Source organism: Pleurodeles waltl, chromosome 12 (assembly GCF_031143425.1).
Source record: "Pleurodeles waltl isolate 20211129_DDA chromosome 12, aPleWal1.hap1.20221129, whole genome shotgun sequence".
In the NCBI taxonomy this organism is placed as follows: Eukaryota; Metazoa; Chordata; class Amphibia; order Caudata; family Salamandridae; genus Pleurodeles; species Pleurodeles waltl.
The window spans coordinates 248,700,365-248,720,289 of NC_090451.1; the positions used below are offsets into that span (position 1 = coordinate 248,700,365).

The following is a 19,925-nucleotide window of genomic DNA, read 5'->3' on the forward strand; positions in this document are numbered from 1 at the left end:
GGGCGTCCAGCAAGACAAAGAGCCCACTCAGAAGCAAGCAGCACCCGCAGAAGTGCCGGAACAGGCACTACGAAGTGGAGTGAGCTGGAGCTCACCCGAAGTTGCACAAGAGGGTCCCACGAAGCCGGAGGACAACTCAGGAGGTCGTGCAATGCAGGTTAGAGTGCCAGGGACCCAGGCTTGGCTGTGCACAAAGGGAATCCTGGAAGAGTGCACAGGAGCCGGAGTAGCTGCAAAACACGCGGTTCCCAGCAATGCAGTCTAGCGTGGGGAGGCAAGGACTTACCTCAACCAAACTTGGACTGAACAGTCACTGGACTGTGGGAGTCACTTGGACAGAGTTGCTGAGTTCAAGGGACCTCGCTCGTCGTGCTGAGAGGAGACCCAGAGGACCGGTAATGCAGTTCCTTGGGTGGCTGCGGTTGCAGGGGGAAGATTCCGTCGACCCAAGGGAGATTACTTCGGAGCTTCTAGTGCAGAGAGGAGGCAGACTACCCCCACAGCATGCACCACCAGGAAAACAGTCAAGAAGGCAGCAGGATCAGCGTTACAAGGTCGCAGTAGTCGTCTTTGCTACTTTGTTGCAGTTTTGCAGGCTTCCAGCGTGGTCAGCAGTCGATTCCTTGGCAGAAGGTGAAGAGAGAGATGCAGAGGAACTCTGATGAGCTCTTGCATTCGTTATCTCAAAAATTCCCCAAGGCAGAGACCCTAAATAGCCAGAAAAGGAGGTTTGGCTACCTAGGAGAGAGGATAGGCTAGCAACACCTGAAGGAGCCTATCAGAAGGAGTCTCTGACGTCACCTGCTGGCACTGGCCACTCAGAGCAGTCCAGTGTGCCAGCAGCACCTCTGTTTCCAAGATGGCAGAGGTCTGGAGCACACTGGAGGAGCTCTGGGCACCTCCCAGAGGAGGTGCAAGTCACGGGAGTGGTCACTCCCCTTTCCTTTGTCCAGTTTCACGCCAGAGCAGGGCTGAGGGATCCCTGAACCGGTGCAGACTGGCTTATGCAGAGATGGGCACCATCTGTGCCCATCAAAGCATTTCCAGAGGCTGGGGGAGACTACTCCTTCCCAGCCCTGACACCTTTTTCCAAAGGGAGAGGGTGTAACACCCTCTCTCTGAGGAAGTCCTTTGTTCTGCCTTCCTGGGCCAAGCCTGGCTGGACCCCAGGAGGGCAGAAACCTGTCTGAGAGGTTGGCAGCAGCAGCTGCAGTGAAACCCCGGGAAAGGTAGTTTGGCAGTACCCAGGTCTGAGCTAGAGACTCGGGGGATCATGGAATTGTCTCCCCAATGCCATAATGGCATTGGGGTGACAATTCCATGATCTTAGACATGTTACATGGCCATGTTCGGAGTTACCATTGTGACGCTATACATATGTCGTGACATATGTATAGTGCACACGTGTAATGGTGTCCCCGCACTCACAAAGTCCGGGGAATTTGCCCTGAACAATGTGGGAGCACTTTGGCTAGTGCCAGGGTGCCCACACACTAAGTAACTTAGCACCCAACCTTTACCAGGTAAAGGTTAGACATATAGGTGACTTATAAGTTACTTAAGTGCAGTGGTAAATGGCTGTGAAATAACGTGGACGTTATTTCACTCAGGCTGCACTGGCAGGCCTGTGTAAGAATTGTCAGATCTCCCTATGGGTGGCACAAGAAATGCTGCAGCCCATAGGGATCTCCTGGAACCCCAATACCCTGGGTACCTCAGTACCATATACTAGGGAATTATAAGGGTGTTCCAGTATGCCAATGTAAATTGGTGAAATTGGTCACTAGCCTGTTAGTGACAATTTGGAAAGAAACGAGAGAGCATAACCACTGAGGTTCTGAATAGCAGAGCCTCAGTGAGACAGTTAGTCATAACACAGGTAACACATACAGGGCACACTTATGAGCACTGGGGCCCTGGCTGGCAGGGTCCCAATGACACATACAACTCAAACAACATATATACAGTGAAATATGGGGGTAACATGCCAGGCAAGATGGTACTTTCCTACACAACTCCCCAGGGCTACTGTAATGAAATAATCAGAAGGGTCAGTTTCAGATCCCCCCGCCCCAGGACCTGCCACCTCTCCACTCCACTAATTTAAATTAATACGGGGGCACCTGGCCCCTCCGTTGCCCTAGGGACCACAACCTCCCTGGGGCTATAATGAAATAATCAGAGTGGTCGGTTTCAGATCCCCCACCCTGGGAACCTCCACCTCCAGAGGGCACTAATTCTAATTAATGCAAGGGGGCCATCTGTACCCCCCCCATACCCCGGGGACTGCCACCTCCCCAGGGCTACAATAAAAAAGTGAAGGGGGTCAATATGGACCCCCATCCCAGGGACCACCACCTTCCCAGAGAACTAATTCAAGTTAATGAGGGGGGCTGCCCCATCCCTGCCGCCCCAGGGACTGCTTCCTCCCCCAGGCTACAATGAAAAAATTGAAGGGAGTCAGTTTTAGAGCTCTGGGGACAACCACAACCCAAGGGTAATCCTCGTTGGAGGGGGGCACCTGGCCCCTCCCCAGGAGTCACAGCTGGTCCTGGGTAATGCCACCCCCCAGGTCCTGCTCCTGCTATGTCCTGGGGTTCCCACCCCTGGGACATAGCTGTTTGCTTTACCTTGGTAGGAGTTCACAGCTCCTAAGTCCGCTTTCTGACAGTAGGAGCTGTCAAACAGCTCCCGCTGTTAGATAGCTGGCTTTTTATTTGTATTTTCCCTGTATGCAAATATGTGTGCGGGGAAGACAGATAAAACACTTCTCCCAGAAGTAGAGAGCTGCTATTTCAAGCAGCTCCCTGCATCTGGGAGCAATGCAGGCTCCCACAGGATGTGGGGAGCCAGCTAGGATATGGGGGTCTTGAGGCTCCCCCCATGGTCCTGTCCTCTCTCTTTCCCATCCCATAGTGAGATGCAAGAGCGAGGGATTGTCATTGCAGTGGTCTCTCCACGCAATGATTTCAAAGCGTCATACTAACAAGATATTTTGTAGACTGTTCTAGTCACCTAATTTTAGTGTTGCTGGGCACTGTGTTTGTTTATTCACTAGTATTTTGACTGTTAAACCTTCCTAGTGATGGAACATTTATGTTTCTTACCTATCACATGGTGGGCTGAATGTCATAGGTATGTCTGGAAACAGTAGGGGAAGGAGTCAATTCTGGTCTAATGGTTAATGTTAGAAATGGGGTCTCTGGTTGGCAGTCAGTTTGTACTCACTCTGGTCAGGGTAAGGGAGTTACACTAGTAAGACAACCCCTGCTCATCCCCTTGGTAGCTTGGCACAAGCAGTCAGGGTTATCTCAAAAGCAATTTGTAAAGTATTTGCACCAACACACACAGTAATACAGTACAAACACCACAAAATAGACATCACACCAGTATAGAAAAAAAGGCAATAGTTATCTAAATCAAACAAGACTAAAATGACAAAAATCCAACATACACAAGTAAACTTAAGAATTTTAAAATAATGGAGTCTTACTCCATGGAAAACAATGGAAACAAAGTACCTGGTTTGCGTAAAAAATCAGCGATGTGCCAATTCCTTACTCGCAAGTGAGGCCTTGCGTCATTTCTTATCCGGTCGGGTAGTATGCGTTGTTTTCCTCTCCCACAAGAGAACGATGCATCAATTTCCGGGTGGGGCACCTAGGATCCACGTTGATTTTCATGCCCAGTGATGGTGCATGAGAAATCTGGCTGCACGGTGATAGAAAAAATGCGCTGCGTGGGGTTTGCGTCATTTTCAGCAGCATCAAGCGGGTGTTGTGTCGTTTCTCCAGCTGCGATGCAGGTAATGCGTCAATTTCCTAGCCACGATGCAGGTGATGCGTTGATTTTTCTGCAGCAATGCAGGGGGTACGTCTTAATCTTCCCCGTACAGTTCCTGTGCATGGATTTCAGTCTTTGTTCCACCTGCTTTACCTTTCAGGGGCCCAGAGACTGGAGTGGGTACCACTTGGCAGGGCAGGAGTCTCAGTAGAGCGTCCAGGTGCTGGCAGAGAAAGTCGTTGATGGCCCTGAGACTTCAAAACAGGAGTAAAGCTCAGTCCACGTTCTTGGACACACTTCACAAGCAGTAATGTACCACAAAGTCCAGTCTTTGTCCTCTTTCAGGCAGAAGCAGCAACTGCAGGCCAACCCAGCAAAGCACAGTTACAGGCAAAGGGGCAGTACTCCTCCTTCAGCTCTTCTGTTCCTCTTGAATCCAGAAGTGATTTATAAATCTGGGGTTTTGGGTCCACTACTTATACCCCTTCCTGCCTTTGAAGTAGGCGAACTTCAAAGGAAAGTCTCTGTTCACAAGGTCCTGCCTTGCCCAGGCCTGGCTCCAGACTCACACCAGTAGGTTGGAGACTGCATTTTGTGAGGGTAGGCACAGTTGTTTCAGGAGTAAGTGACCAATCCTCCCTCCACTCTAGCCCAGATGGCCTATCAGGATATGCAGGCTAAACCCCAGCTCCCTTTGTGTAACTGTCTATTGGAGATTCACTAACAGCCCAACTGTCAGTGTGACCAAGACAAGGAATACACAAGCAGACAGAATCACAGAATGGTTAAAGCAAGAAAATTCCCATTTTCTAAAAGTGGCATTTTCAAACTGTCAATTTAAAAAATAACTTTATAAAAAGATGTACTTTTAAATTGAGAGTTCAGAGACCCCAACCTCTGTCTCTATCTGCTCTCAAAGGGAAACTGCCTTAAAAGTTATTTAAAGGCAACCCCCATGTTAACCTACGCAATAGATAGGCCTTGCAATAGTGAAAACAAATTTGGCAGTATTCCACTGTTAGGACATTTAAAACACATAACTACATGTCCTACCTTTAACATACACTGCACCTTGCCTATGGGACTACCAAGGCCTACTTTAGGGGTGGCTTATATGTATAAAAAGGGAAGGTTTGGGCCTGGCAAGTGGATACACTTGCCAGGTCGAATTGGCAGTTTAAAACAGCACACACAAACACTGCAGTGGGAGGTCTGAGCCATGTTAACAGGGCTACTTATGTAGGTGGCACAATCAGTGCTGCAAGCCCACTAGTAGCATTTGATTTACAGTCCCTAGGCAAGTACATTTTTCTTTTCAATTTGTCCAGAAATTTCTCATTCTAATTGTATGATTTATCACAGCTTAAAACACACGATCTTTCTCCCTCTCTCTTTCTCTCTCTCAATTTTTCTTTTTCAATCTCTTTCTCCCACTCACACACTCACTCAGACTCATACGTCCCCACTCACATACCCACTCAGACATTTCTCAGGGGACCAAGAATGGTTTCAGCCCCTACACATCCTTCAACATGCAAACACATATTCTACAAAGGTATCCAACTCATGCATCACAAACTGACCACAGACAGATTGTATTGCCCCATCACCCAATACAATACCCTTTATAAAACACATATACACATATCCCCCACAACTACTACAGTCAAACACCTTCGTTCTCACAGCAAACACTACTCTGTCCACTCCCACTAACACAACCTGCCATCATTTACACAACACAAAACTATAGTATACATTTCTCTCAGTCTCAGCCTTCCAGATACACACTCTCTGCTCATACTAACCAACAACAGCCTTCCAGATACACACTCTCTGCTCATACTAACCAACAACACTATCCGCTGTTTGCTCCACACAGACCATCTGTCATCATAACAATGCCCAAACCCTGCCTTCAAACACACCATCTACAAACACTCCTCCCCTCTCCTCACCAATCACACACAACTATACAATCCCCACATTTCATTCCACCACACATATTACCTCTTCCAGTCATCACAACAAATACTAACTCCCCTGACACACATCCATCACCTCTTACACAGCCTGTACATTCATCTCCAAAACACATCAACACTCCATCTAACACTCAAATTCCACTCACCAGCACTAACTCACATACAAATCCCTCAACAAAAACTACACCAACATCCCCTCTCACTTTTCCACAAAATCAATACCAACCACAAACATCAGCACATCAAAGCAACACAAACTTACATTACACTTATCATCATACCCACTCCCACCCTCAGTACTACACAAAGAATACAAACTCCATCCTATCTCCACCCCTACTTTCTCACTCTTCACAAACACCTACCACAAGCACCCCAACCCAGCAACTTTCATTCACTTGCCTCTCCTCTATTGCACAATTTAGAGCCTTACATCATGATCCACATGCTCCTCCACCACCCCTAACCCATACTCCATCCACACTAAACAAATGCAAACAAAATAAAAAACATGCCACGCATAGCAACCTTGCATCCCCTTGTCTATTACATAATAAAACTACCCTACAAAAAACAGTACACTCCTCATGGCTCTCTCAGCCACCAAGTCCACCACCCACACACACAGACCCAACAAAATGCCTCCTTAACCTGCTAGAAGAGGAACACTATATTGAAAAGCAAGACTATTGTGAGCCTCAAACAGTTATCACAACTAGCAACACTCCTGCTTCAAGCTCACATTATACTGCTTACCCTTCTCCTAAACAAAACAACACTACCACTAACACACCTTTTCTAAACTACCATCTCATAAATGCTCGATCACTCTCAAAAAACTAGCACCACATCTACGACCTGCTCACACAGACACTTAATCTGACTTACTATTCATAACTGAATCCTGGTTGGGAGATGACATGGCCCCAGTGTTGCATGAAGCTGTTCCTCCAGGCTATCATACCATCACACAAAACCGTATAGGCAAGAGAGGAGGTGGACTAGCTATTATATTCAAACAGGCATTGAACCTCAGTAAAACAGACAACATCTCCAAACAAGGTTGTGAAGCCCTCCTTACTAGATGCCACCATACTCCAACTTCCTCCTGTAACTTTCTCCTCCTTTACAGACCTCCACCTAACAACTCCACATTCCCAGATGCTTTTCTAGACACAGTCTCAAACCTTTTACACTATACTCCAACCTATGCATTCTTGGGGATCTAAACATTTGGTTTGACAAACCCAATATGCCCCATCCAAAAGCTATCACCACTGACCTATTCGCATTGAACCTACATCAGATTGTACACAATCCCACACACATCGCTGGTCATATCCTAGATGTCATTTTTGCTAAGCCTGAACTAGTTATTATTCATAGCATCACGCCAATCACTTGGTCAGACCACCATTGGTAACTTTCCGACATACAATTCCACAAATCAACACACCCCACAACTACTTACATACATACACCTATCGACCATGGAGCAAACTCAATTTGGATGACTTAGAAACACAACTAACAGCCAACACAGATCTAGATACAATTAATTATGTGCCAAAACGTTATGAGTGGATACAGGAAGCTTTTGAAATCCTAATACCACTCAGAAAAACTAAACACGAAAAAAGAAAACCAACACCTTGGAGAAACACAGAACTTAAAAAGATAAAGCAATAAATCAGAAAGTTGCAGCAGACCTGGCTCAAAACAAACAACAGTCAAGACAAACTGCAGCTACACAAACTTAACAGGATATACAAATCATCTATCAAAAAAGCTAAAAAAGGTACTACTCAGACAGAATTCAAAAGCTCTATCTACAATAAAGGAATTTTATTAAATTCTCAATGAATTTCGAAAACCTACATGCATGGAAGGAAGTCACCACACTACTCAAGATTTCACAAACAAATTGGCAACTCACTACACAACCAAGGCAGACACATTGGACTCCTATTTAAAACAGAAGAAAAACATCAGCACCAACCCCTTTTCTAAAATAGGCTCTAAGAATAAACCAACCTAACCTCCACAGTCCTTCAAACAAATATCCCAAGGTGAATTTATGGATTTGGTTAAAGCAAGCAGACCTTCTGGTTGCCCTTCTGACCCTTGCCCACCACAAATATTCAAGAACATTCTTCTATCTTCTTCTGCTGCCACACCTGTAAGAAGAATCATCAACAACTCTTTAACTTCAGGAACTTTTCCTGTAGACCTGAAAAAGGCATACATACGACCTTTATTAAAGAAAACAAACCTAGACCCGCAAGACCCCAACAACTACAGACCAATCGCAAATGGACCTTTCCTGGGCAAATTGATAGAACGAGCAGCATTAGCCCAGATGTCACAATTCATTGAAGACAATTCTATACTTTCAGACTTCCAAACTGGATTCCGCCCAGGAAGAAGCACTGAATCGACACTCATAGCAATCTGGGATGATCTTAAAAACACAGTCGACCAAAATGGAGTTGCTGCACTACTTCTCTTGGACCTCTCAGCTGCCTTTGATACGGTTGACCATGACACCCTAATTCGAAGACTCCACAAAGCCGACTGGATTACTATCCTATCTTCAAAAAAGATTGAATATCATCCACTCGCCCCCCTTCTCGTCTGAACCCTACCTCACAAAAGCAGGGGTCCCCCAAGGGTCAATCATCTCACCTTTGCTTTTCAACATCTACATGATATCTTTACCAAAACTGATCAATGATTTCCATCTCACATGCTACAACAAATACTATTTAAATCAGAATGCCCCAAAAACATTGAAAACTCCCAAATCTTCAGTTGCCTCAGAGCCGTTGATCAGTGGATGACCTGGAGCCATCTCAAACTAAATACCTCCAAAACAGAAATACTCATATGTGGTAACTGGAAAATGTATGACCCTCTGTGCGTCTGGCCTGACAATCTCGGACCACCTCCTCAATTATCCAAGGAAGTTAAAAACCTAGGAATCACCATGGATTCCAAGTTAACTATGAATGCCCAAGTGGACAAATTAGCACAAACAAGCTTCATCACCTTGAAGACTTTACAACGCATCTTCCTCCACCTCGGATTTCCACACAAGGTGCAAGCTACTATCTCACTTGTACTATCCAAACTGGATTATGCCAATGGCCTCTACCATGAATCATCTCTATCTGTTATGAAGAAACTACAACGTATCCAGAATTCCGCAGCCAGGCTACTATTACATGTAAAGCCCCAAGCCCACATCTCCCCTGCCTTGAGAGCACTACACTGGTTACCCGTTGCCAGAAGATGCACTTTCAAGCTGCTTTGTATCACCCACAAAGCTATACATGGAACAGGACCGCTTTTTATCAGAAACAAAATAACCTAATACATCCAACAAAGAAACCTCCGCTCAAGATTGGCACCCTGCCTTAGAACACCACCATACAAGAAAAAGACTATAGGTGGTACATCCTTCTCCGTTCAAGCAGCCAAACTATGGAATTCATTACCCCCAACTATAAGAGCCACAGATAACTTTCTTGTCTTCAGAAAACTACTCAAGAGTTGGCTCTTTCCTTCATAACCACCATATTCAAACAACCATGAATTACATATGCCTATGTTGATAAATAATTTTTTCAGATTGTGTATTTTTCTAGTTATGTATAGTTTCTTTAGAAAATATGTATCGCTACTATGTCATAACAATAAAATACACACACACTCTTTAAACCTGTTTGACTAAGTATATTTTACCCATGGTTCTAATTATGTATTGTATGTGCGTGTGTATTCATGTGTGTGTGTATGTATATATATGTATGTATGCATGTGTATATGTTGTTTCTGTGCTTGGCATGTTCGTGGGGCATTGCATGGCTCCTGGGTGGGTTGTTATACTAGATATCTATGAATTCCTGCTCTCATCTTATCACACTTATCTACCCATCATCATATGTCATGTCTCTATCAAACTATCCTCCATTCTCACTCTGAATCATCCCAAATCCTTTCTACTACTTTCATCTCCTAAATAACTCTGCCTAAGCTCTTCCCTCAGCTTCCACATCTAACTCACTAAACCTCCCACACAACCCTACTAAATTCTCCTGCATTTATCTCACCCTGCTACTATCCTCTCCCTAACCCTTCCACATACTCTTCACTCCTCCATCCCCCTTTACTCATCCCAAGCCTTTGTAAATTAAGGATATACTCCCAATTAACACTTCTGGATTTCCTCCTCCACCCCTCCATTACTCCAGTCAATCTAACTAACAAACTCTCATATCTGCAGCTCAAACTAACTCATAATACTACTAAAACTGTACTCATTATTTCCCGATACTAATCCATCACTAATTCTTGTTGGGTTCCAGAGTAGCGTGCTACTCACCAAAAAGAGCGCTACTCACCGAAAAGCGCTTCAACACCTCGTCAGGGGTAGTAAGCATTATATAAATATGATTACAATACAATATAATTAATGCACCCACTCAGAGACCCACTCAGACCCTTGTGCACCCACTCACAGCCCCACTGAGACCCTCAGGCACCCACTTACAGACCCACTCAGACTCTCACACACCCACTCAGAGACCCAAAGAAATCCTCATGAACCCACTCACAGACCCACACACACGCTGACACACCCACTAAAACACTGACATACACTCTCACACCCAGACACTCTCACAGCTATTCTCACCCCCAGATACACCATCTCACACCTATTCTCACACCCAGAGAGAGATAGCCTGTGGGCAACTTTCACTTCCCATGGCCAAAGGGCCATGCGCAGCATGGGGTTGGGTGGTCAGGGGAGTTGGCTACAGGACCTGGCTGCAGGTTAGAACTTGAAGGCAACCTCTGCTGTGCACAGCTAAAGGCTGTGCTCAGCGGGAAGTGGATTAACGTATAGTAATGAAAATAGGTTTATGTTTAAAAACCATAGAAATTAACTAAAAAAACAAAGGTTACAGGGATGTTATAGTTAGGCTCACATTTTAAACATACAAAACCAAAGAAATTCACCAGTTTTAGTTAGAGTTATCTCAAGTAACTATAACTCGTGCCCTAAGGTAACTATAACTTGCCATGAACTGCTAATTATCCCACCTGACATCTTTGATATCATCACAGATTTACACCAAATAACAAAAAGGCCTCCCTCTGGACCAAGAGCTACCTTTCTGCCAAATTTGGTGTATTTCTATCCAGTGGTTTTTGCTCTATTGCTGTTCAATTTTTCCTATGGGAATTTACATTGGTTAGGCTCTAAATTTCACCCCCTTTATCTCAGCCCCCGCTTGCAGATCACTTTGAAACTTTCCGGACAAATGCTCACGTGACTCTCGCATTATTTTAGTAAACTTCATGAAGATTTGTCATGTGGTGCCAAAGATTTAGGCAAGCAAAAAACATATTTTTTGTATAGAAACTAGGTCCTAACTACTACTACCTAGTGGCAAACGACTCTAGGTTATTTATATATATATATACTAGCCTAATGTTCTTGTTATTTTAGCATTCTAGCTCCGCGCTCTTACTGACCTTTATTAGCAACAGTCCTGGTCATTGAAACGACGTATGTTATTTGTTGTTGTGCTGTCTGCTATTTTGCATTTAAGGTGTGTTGGAATTTACATGACCAACCATTGCTTTCTGCCATACGCCTCTCCGGGCAGGTGGCAATGTCAGCAATTTCATCTCCAGGGGCTGAGACTGCAGGAAGTGGATACTAGATTATTTGTAGCTGGCCTGTTTCCTGTCAATAACTTTTGCTCAACAAGGCCTTCCCTAATGAACGAAAAACTGTTACCACGCTTCTTCCTCAACTTCTATCATTTCCTGAATTCTGCTAGTTATTTGGTGGTAAGACAAATGAGGTGCACTTTCTCTCCCTCTTAAATCCGATTAGTCCTTTGTGATGTTTTCAAAAAGAAAAAAAAAATAACACAAACAGAAAAAAAAGCAAAAACAGAAAAGAGACAGGAATGTAACTAGGAGGATAAAATGATCAACAATAAAACTAATTTCAGTGTGTGACTATTACTTCTAGTAAGTTCAATGGGTGTATGTTACAGCACATGTTCTAAGCTTACTTATCCAACAAGCATTGGCAAAGCCAATAGGTCTTGCCTATGAAAGCTACTGGTTTTGGCAATGTAATGTAGTGATGCTGTACAGCAGCACTCATGCTTTGTAGTGTGATGATGATGCAGCAGGGGATAATGAGCCTATGTTTTGTAAAAAGTACATTAGCGCTGGAAGCATCATATCCCTTTTTTATTGTTATTCCTATTCATGCTGCACAGCAGCCATGCTGTCATACAGCATGGCTACAAATCAATGTCAAAGTCTGCACAGCATACCAAAAGGCAATGGCAGTGGCAATAGTCTCAAAGGCAAGACCTACTGGCTTTACTCATGCTTGTTTAGGTCTCGGCACAACACACCTGTGATTCTGAGCAAATCATTTATTTACCCCATGCGTGAAAAAGAAAAACAATATGACATTTGACAATAAATCCTATCACATAGAGAAAGCAATTAGTAGTGCCTCCATCACAGCGTGGTCAGCAGAAGGACAGCAATAAGCTGAAGTAATCAGTACTTGGTCCATGCTCCAAGCAAAAGAGGAGGAAGTGAAGCCACCATTGAACAGGCCAATTAAAAGCAGCAAACAAAAATGAAAATGACACCAGTGAATCGCAGGCAATGGCCGGTTTTCCATGCAACAACAAGGTGAACATATGCATGCATGCAGCATATGCGCTTTTGGAGACCTAAAAATTACCTACTAAGTGTGAATTAGGCTTTTTATATGTTTGCATCAGAATTACAAACCACGTACTCTTTGTGAATGTATTTATCCAGAAGTCTCTGCCTTACAAAGAACTTTTGTACACAAAGGTGTGGTGCAGTAGAATGTGAGATTGGTTTTGCAAAGTACTCATTCCACAGTTCACTGACTTACTATAACTCATTTGATTCACACAAAGATACTTATTTTAAAGTAGAAGGGTACAGTGCAAAAGTCTCATCAAACATTGTTAAATTTGTGACATTTCCCATATTTCTTTGTTATTGCACAACACAACTTTGCTACACTCCTCATCTCTCATCATTAAAACTAATGTGTTGGTTGGAAACAAAACCTGAAGTCAAGACACCCAATATAAATTCTTAATATAATTTAAAAAATATTTTCATCATGTTGCGTGTACAAACAAAAACATTGATTAAGCATTCAAAACATACCTCACTGTCCCCACAAATAAGACAGGGTCCTGAGGAATAATAGACAGCCTTGATCGAATATCTTCTAAATTCAGGGTGCAGATATCAATATCATCAATAAAGATGGTGCCAGAGATAGGTTCCACAAGACGAAATAGTGAAACTCCAAGTGATGACTTTCCTGGGGGGGGGAGTATTGTAGGGAGGAGATGAACACAACAAATATAGCTTAAAACTGTGAGCATAAATAAATCACAAAGTACTAAACATTACTTTATTAATAAGGCTTACATTTTAACTTTGAAGTATTCCTTGCACGGGAGAATGAGAGAATGCACAAAATAACTTGTATATTCTACATGAGAAAACATGGTAATATGTAAAGAAAACTCATAATAGAAAAACATGGTAAAGTTGTAACACTATGTAATGGAAGGACATTGGAGAAATGACAGTTCTTTTAATATTTAGGAAGAATGTGAGAATCAAAGTCATGTAGGAAAGAAGTTGCCATCTCTGGCTATCGATCAATGTTTGACCTTCCACCATCTCCACAGCTGAAAGAAGTCTCAAATTTAATGAAATCTTTTACAATCATTGGTACATCCCAACCCAAATATGCTCTAGGTGTCATGTCAAGCCATGTTACTAATGTGTCCAAAAAATAAAAATGAAGTATTGTAGGACCTCCTAGGTAATCCACATATACTAACTGTGGGTACAAGCGAACATTAATGTAATGCAAAGGCTTTGTGCATCTGACGTGTTCCATGTAGGGGGGATACCTTGAACACATAAGACAAACGTTGTGCTGTGTGTAATGAAAATTTAGCAACCAGCCTGTCCACGTGAACCAAAACCTTTCTATAACGTAAATCCCTTGTTGTGGAAGTGTTTAATTTTGGCGACTCAAAAAGAATAAGTTAATGAGAGAAATTCTCATATCACACAAGGGTCAGGAGTTAACTACTCCAGTAATTTTCATATTATCTCAATATTGAAAACATCAGATTGAACTTCACATAATAGAGTTTAAAACTCTACCAATTGTCATACAAATTCTGTGAGATCTTATTAAAATATATTACATTTTTAATTTGCACATCAAATATCTTCTTATGCTCATAATCTGTGTAATATAGTTTGAATAACAAACCTAAATCCAGCTAATCTTCAGAATTAGGGCACAACACTCACTGATCATCACACATATGATTAGGTCCCTCAATAGGTAGGACTTTGGGATAGAATCAGCCTTTCACCTGGGATTACCTCCCCAGTTTGCCATGTTTGTACAGTAGGCTATATAATCCCCAGGAATTCCCTAAACCTAAAATAGCGCAATACCTTTCTCATTATCCCATCAATACACAATCGTAATTCCACTGGGTATTTTCTATGGAGTGTGAGTGAACCCCTATCTAAAAGTATTTTGGGAAACCACATCCAATGCCAGTACTTCATCATCAGGATATGCATGTGCATGGCAGAAAAGGTCATATTTGTGATTACAAGAGTCCTTGGGTCCAGCACACCCTGAGGAATAGTCACCACTCCTAGATATTGCAAAGGAATTCTGAAGGATTCCCCATGGCCCACGGCCTTAGGGTTTTGCAAGCTGCCATTCTATCCAGGAGGCCCTTCAAGACCACCAGAGCTAACTAAAAACAAGAACATGGGAGCGGAGGCAAAGCTTGTACCACCATGCTGGGGTATGTCACTGTTCCTCCATCCTTCAGTCATGACTCACCGCAATAATTAAGGACAATTACCTCCAGTAATGATAGTAGCAAGATGGGATGGTGTGGGCTTTACTGAGGACTAGAGATGCAGTTTCCCTGTGCAGCTCTGAATAAAGCCCTATATCTTTAAAGATGGCAGATCGCGGGTTTGGAAAACCATGTTTGCAAAAGGAGGAATATGTCATTTTATGCATTTGAGATCATTTTACAATCTTCTCTCTGTGCAGGTATATTTTTAATCTATTCTACTAAACACTGTCTTTCTACCTATTCTCTTGTTACCAGGGATTTTCCACTTCCCACACTTGGACGTTTATTCCGAAACATGTACCAATGCATGCATACATAAACTTAAAATGATTATAAAAGGTGGTATTTTAGAGGACTGGCCAACAACATGCAGTGTCTCTGACACTCATAGCTGTGCATCTTATTTACATCCAAATAGTTCAGGTGTAAACCGTGAGATAGATGTTGGAAAGAATTACACTTATTCCATTTGGATGAGTGTGGAAAGGGATATCATGTACGGCAAAATGTTTACAACTAAGGACAGAACGTAAAGTAACGCATTTTAACCGAATCCCACATTTTTTCCTAAAACATTCAGGGCCTCATTATAAGTTTGGTGGGTGGCGGACTCATTAGGTCGGAAGACCGCCAGTTCGGTCTTCCGCTCACTGGCCCTATTATGAGTTTCCCGCTGGGTCAGCAGGCGGAAACAGAGTTTCTACCCACAACATTAACGCCAGCTTGTATTTGAGCCGGTGGCAATGTTGCGGTGCGTTGGCACCATTGCGCTTTTCACTGCCTGTAATTCAGGCAGTGAAAAGCGTGACGGGGCTGCACATGGGGCCCCCGGCACCCTGTCTCCGCCAGCCTCTGGATGGCAGTGGAACTGTCATGCAAGAGCTAGCAGACATAGGAGTCGTAATAGGTGTCGTAATCCCCATGGAAGTGCTGCTTTCGCCATGATCATAATGTGGCTGTGGGACTTCCACATTGGAGTTGGTCCGACCGCCACCACGAGTCTGGTGGTCCTAGGACCGCCAGACTCGTAATGAGGGCCTCAGTCTGTACAAAAATTCTGTAGAATTAAGGAAGCAGGCAAACAGTATATGTGCGTTTAACAAGTTTAAACGTGTTTATTAAAACATGCTTAACCTAGGAGCGTAGATTGTATTTTTATTTACATTTTTTTATATTTTTTCAGATAACAGGCTGTCCAACATAGGTTTCACAACAACAATGTCACTTCATCACGGCCTCTACAGTAACTTCACAATGAAAACTAATATATATATTTATATTAAATGTCAGAACAAAGAGTGAACACAGCCAGTTTGAACAGAACAAAATCAAAGAGTAACAATCAAAAAACCAAAAACAAAATTTCATTAGAATCACAAGTGAGGATCTCTGGATAAATGTGCTTGCTAAATGCAAGTAGTAACAGTTGTAGCATCATTTGAGTCAGATAGATTCTTTAGTGTACAATTACTTAAAATCATTGCTATCAAAATAAATGTTACAAACACTTACGTCATAGTAACGATTACAACTGACAATCAAAAGAAGTCGAAAGGCTCTCTCTACTCAGTATCTTAACTGATAGCTTTGCCCTCAGTGCACAGTTCAATACTGAGGCTTGGACTCATTGCCTTAAATTAAGGGGCTTTAAATCCCTGAAACACTGGCTTTTGCCTCTAGTCTAAGTTCCAGACTAGGCCCACGGTAATGGGGCCTGGGCAAAGTGGAATGAATTGAGGTGCTTTTAGACCCTAATACACTGGCATTGCCTCCAGTTTGAGTTCCGAGGCTAGGCCCATGGCCACTAAAACGTATTTACCAGTGCAATAATTCCAAATGCAATATTTTGGGTGCATGTTCTCCATGGAGTGTATTTTTTTTTTGTTTACTACTAGTTGGAGGATCAAGGCTCAAGCATGAATAATGTGCAAAATTGTATACACTCAATCAAAAATGAAGAGGGGACTGTTAAGTCTAATAGTTAAAAAAGCCTGTGTGGCCTGGGATGCTCGAGTCACCTGTGTCCCTATGGGCTAATGTAGTAGCTTATCTAATGTGCAAAGCCGTCTCTTACGCCCATGTAAAGTGCAGTGCTTTTTAATCATTGGTTTTTAGCAGCATATAAAATGTTCAGAGTCCAAGGGGACAGTGGTAGGTGTACAGGTTTTATAAATTAAAAAAATGCAGCCGCTAGTTGTGATGCGTGACCTCTCAGGCAACCTTGCATGTCCTGATTCTTTAACATTAGGACAGCAGGTCCTGATGTTAAAGGATGCTCTATATTACCACAACCAGAATTTCCTTGACAGGAGCAGTGCTTGGCAGATGCAAAGAATGTGTATCAGGGAGTCTTCTCCTTTTGTGCAAAAACAGCATTTTGTGTCATGATCTACACTTCGCTTATGGCCTTTGTCAGCTGGAACTGGAGGGCGACCTCGATTCTTGCAGGCCCTGCTCTGGTCAAGGTAAGGGTGGCCATTCCGGTAGCTACGGTGCTGCTGACAATGGTATGTCAAAAACAGTCTGTGCCCTCCAGAAGGAGTCCCAGAGGAAAAACCCCAAAGAGAAAAAGCCTCTATGACAGGAACTCACTGGAACAGAAGAAAAGACACATGAAAAAAATATCAGACTTCCAAAGCCATGAAAAATAATCTGGAAGAAAGCTGGAACAAACAGGAATAAAGACTGGAATTGGAAAAAAACAGCCAGAGCGTAATCACCACCAGAAGAAGTGTTGCAGCGCAAGGAGAACAAGAATCTAACCCCTTAAATACCCCTGAGCAGGAAGTGACATGCAGGAAAAATCAAGAACACCATTTTGGATTGGGAAAAGACTATAGAACCAAGTAGAAGAGGATGCCATATTAGAAAGGGAACCAGATGCATGCAGGGAAAAATATAAGAAGAAAGGCATGCTGGGAGAAAGAGAACATGGCCCCACTAGAAAAAAAAGATAAGGAAAAGAAAGAAAAAGGAAGAAGGAGGAAGAAGAAAATAGCCCAAGAACAAGGTACCAGGTAGATTAGGGGTGGGGCGCATCCACCTAATGCCGAGACCCATGCCGCACTCTGAACACGTGAGGCCAGATGCCCAATCAGGGGCCCGGACCTCGCCACGGGCAACGATGCGAGCTGTGGCCAGAAAAAGGGGTTGTGGAGAGCCACGTGGTCGGGAAAATGGGCCACAGCACCAAACGTGGCCTGGACCGGTTCCCCTATCTGGGCCTAGGAGGCCAGCAGCATGATATTTTGTGTTGCTGTCATTAGGTTCTTCCATCCACACCAGTAGGTTTTCAAAAGGATTCATCCAAATCAAAGACTCATCAGCTGTGTTTTCATGGCCTTGCCAAAAGGCAATGAGAAGTAGGTAGGCAGAACCCCTGATTCATACAATGCTGTGGCCCAGGCACCATATGCCAGTTTCTTTAAGGCCTGTGTATCTTGCTCACAGTATTAGTTTTGCTTGTTTGGTCTAAAGGCACTAGAAGGCCACTTGACCAAATTTCTCTCACCTCCAATTCATTCAATATGAGGAATACGTACTTATGCCAGCTTGTCCGGGGTTGCTTACTGCTTCCCATATTATATTTTTTAGAGTGCCTGCTTGGTTTTAAGGAAGTAGGCTAGGATCTTCCCCTTCAATATCAAATGCTGTGAAAACGGGCAGAATTTGTATCAGATTCGGGCATGCGATGTGCAGTTGGGTGGGGGAATACTCTTGTATAAAAGGTAGACTCTGCCCTGTCCAGCCAATTGGCCATTTTATCTCTGAATGCCATTGCACCATAGGCGATGGTAGGTAATAGTTTGTAGCCCATCACCTTTAGATTCGGCTGTTGGTGAGGGTTAGCAATTGATTTCTGTAACTTGCTAAAGGCCCATTCCATGGAGTTTGCTACCACCTGATCAGTGTGGATGTACAGTGTGATGCAGCCCTTGCGGTTCAGCCATACCTCCAGGTAACTATGTGTGTCAACAACTTCGACCGCACTCCCCTCGATGAACCATGCTCCCCCATGTGTTTGCTCTGCAGTAGGTTGCAATTACATTAAAACGTCTCTGTAATCCTATTGGTGTCAAATCAAAAAGAACTGTATCATCTGCATACTGAAGCAAATAGATTATGGTGCTGGCAATCTTTGGTGGAAATGCCCTCCCCTAGAAACGTAGATAAATTCCCAGTACAGCCATAAACTGTGCACATACATTGATGCAATTTATGCATGACAGATCTAGAGACAAAGCCCTGGTGATGGGATGGGTATGATGGATTTTAGTACATGGGGGCAAGGAGAAGGAAAACTTGATGATGGGAATCTGGTAAAAGTGCTTGTACAGGAATTTATCAGACATTTAAAAAAATAACTAATGTAATCTACTCCAACCATTCTGCTTTGTTTTATTAACTGTAATTTTCCATATCCCTGGAATGCTATATCTATCTTACTATAAGTAAATATGTAAATATTTCAGAAATTCTCATTAATGTTCTAGTCACTAGTTTAGCAGCCTTCCTCTACGATTACACCTAAAATGTAGGCGCAATTCAGTAGGCTTGTGATGCAAGTACATGGATGGGCTGCAAAGGTAAAAACAATACAAAGTGATATTTTTGGTGCTGTCTTTCTTGCCCTCCCACCACAACCTTTTCTTTAGTAATCCTTTGAACCATTGCATCTACCTTTTTCACCTCCACTAAACAAACCCTCTGCTCAATGGTTTAAATGAATATTATGCTTCGCAATGTTATTATAGGTAATATTAAATATGGTATTTCTCCATATGACTACTCTCAAAAGATGTTGGGAATATTGTGATTTCTTCTTTATAAATAGTAAGCCATCAGTGATAAGTTTGAAGAGTACTAGGGCTCAAAACATCTTCTTGAAAAGTTCAATTTACTACTAACTGTGCCCACTCATGCTCAGCTGAGCTGGCATCTCTTAAATGTTGTGGTAGTCCTTTTACTGAGTCCACATTCTCAAATGGTTTTCCTTACCCATTTAGCACTCAGAGGATCAGTTATATTAAGTATTCTGTCGCTGATACAAGTATGAAAGTATGTCATCAGCTGGTTATCAAAGTTGTTGTTTCAACTTACCAGCTGATTATGATGCAAGCAAGCCCTAAAAACCTAGAAAAGCAAGTAGCCTCTC

The 19,925-nt window shown here is 43.1% G+C and overlaps 1 protein-coding gene across 1 annotated transcript in view; it reads right to left on the reverse strand.

Annotated features, from left to right (window-relative positions):
• The window catches only part of LOC138268264 (ATP-binding cassette sub-family C member 12-like), a 1,444,059-nt gene that overhangs the window by 183,564 nt on the left and 1,240,570 nt on the right, over positions 1–19,925 (reverse strand). The window contains exon 27 of the mRNA XM_069217748.1: positions 13,020–13,179. Coding sequence (XP_069073849.1) covers positions 13,020–13,179 — 160 coding nt within the window. The remainder of the gene's footprint in view (positions 1–13,019; positions 13,180–19,925) is intronic.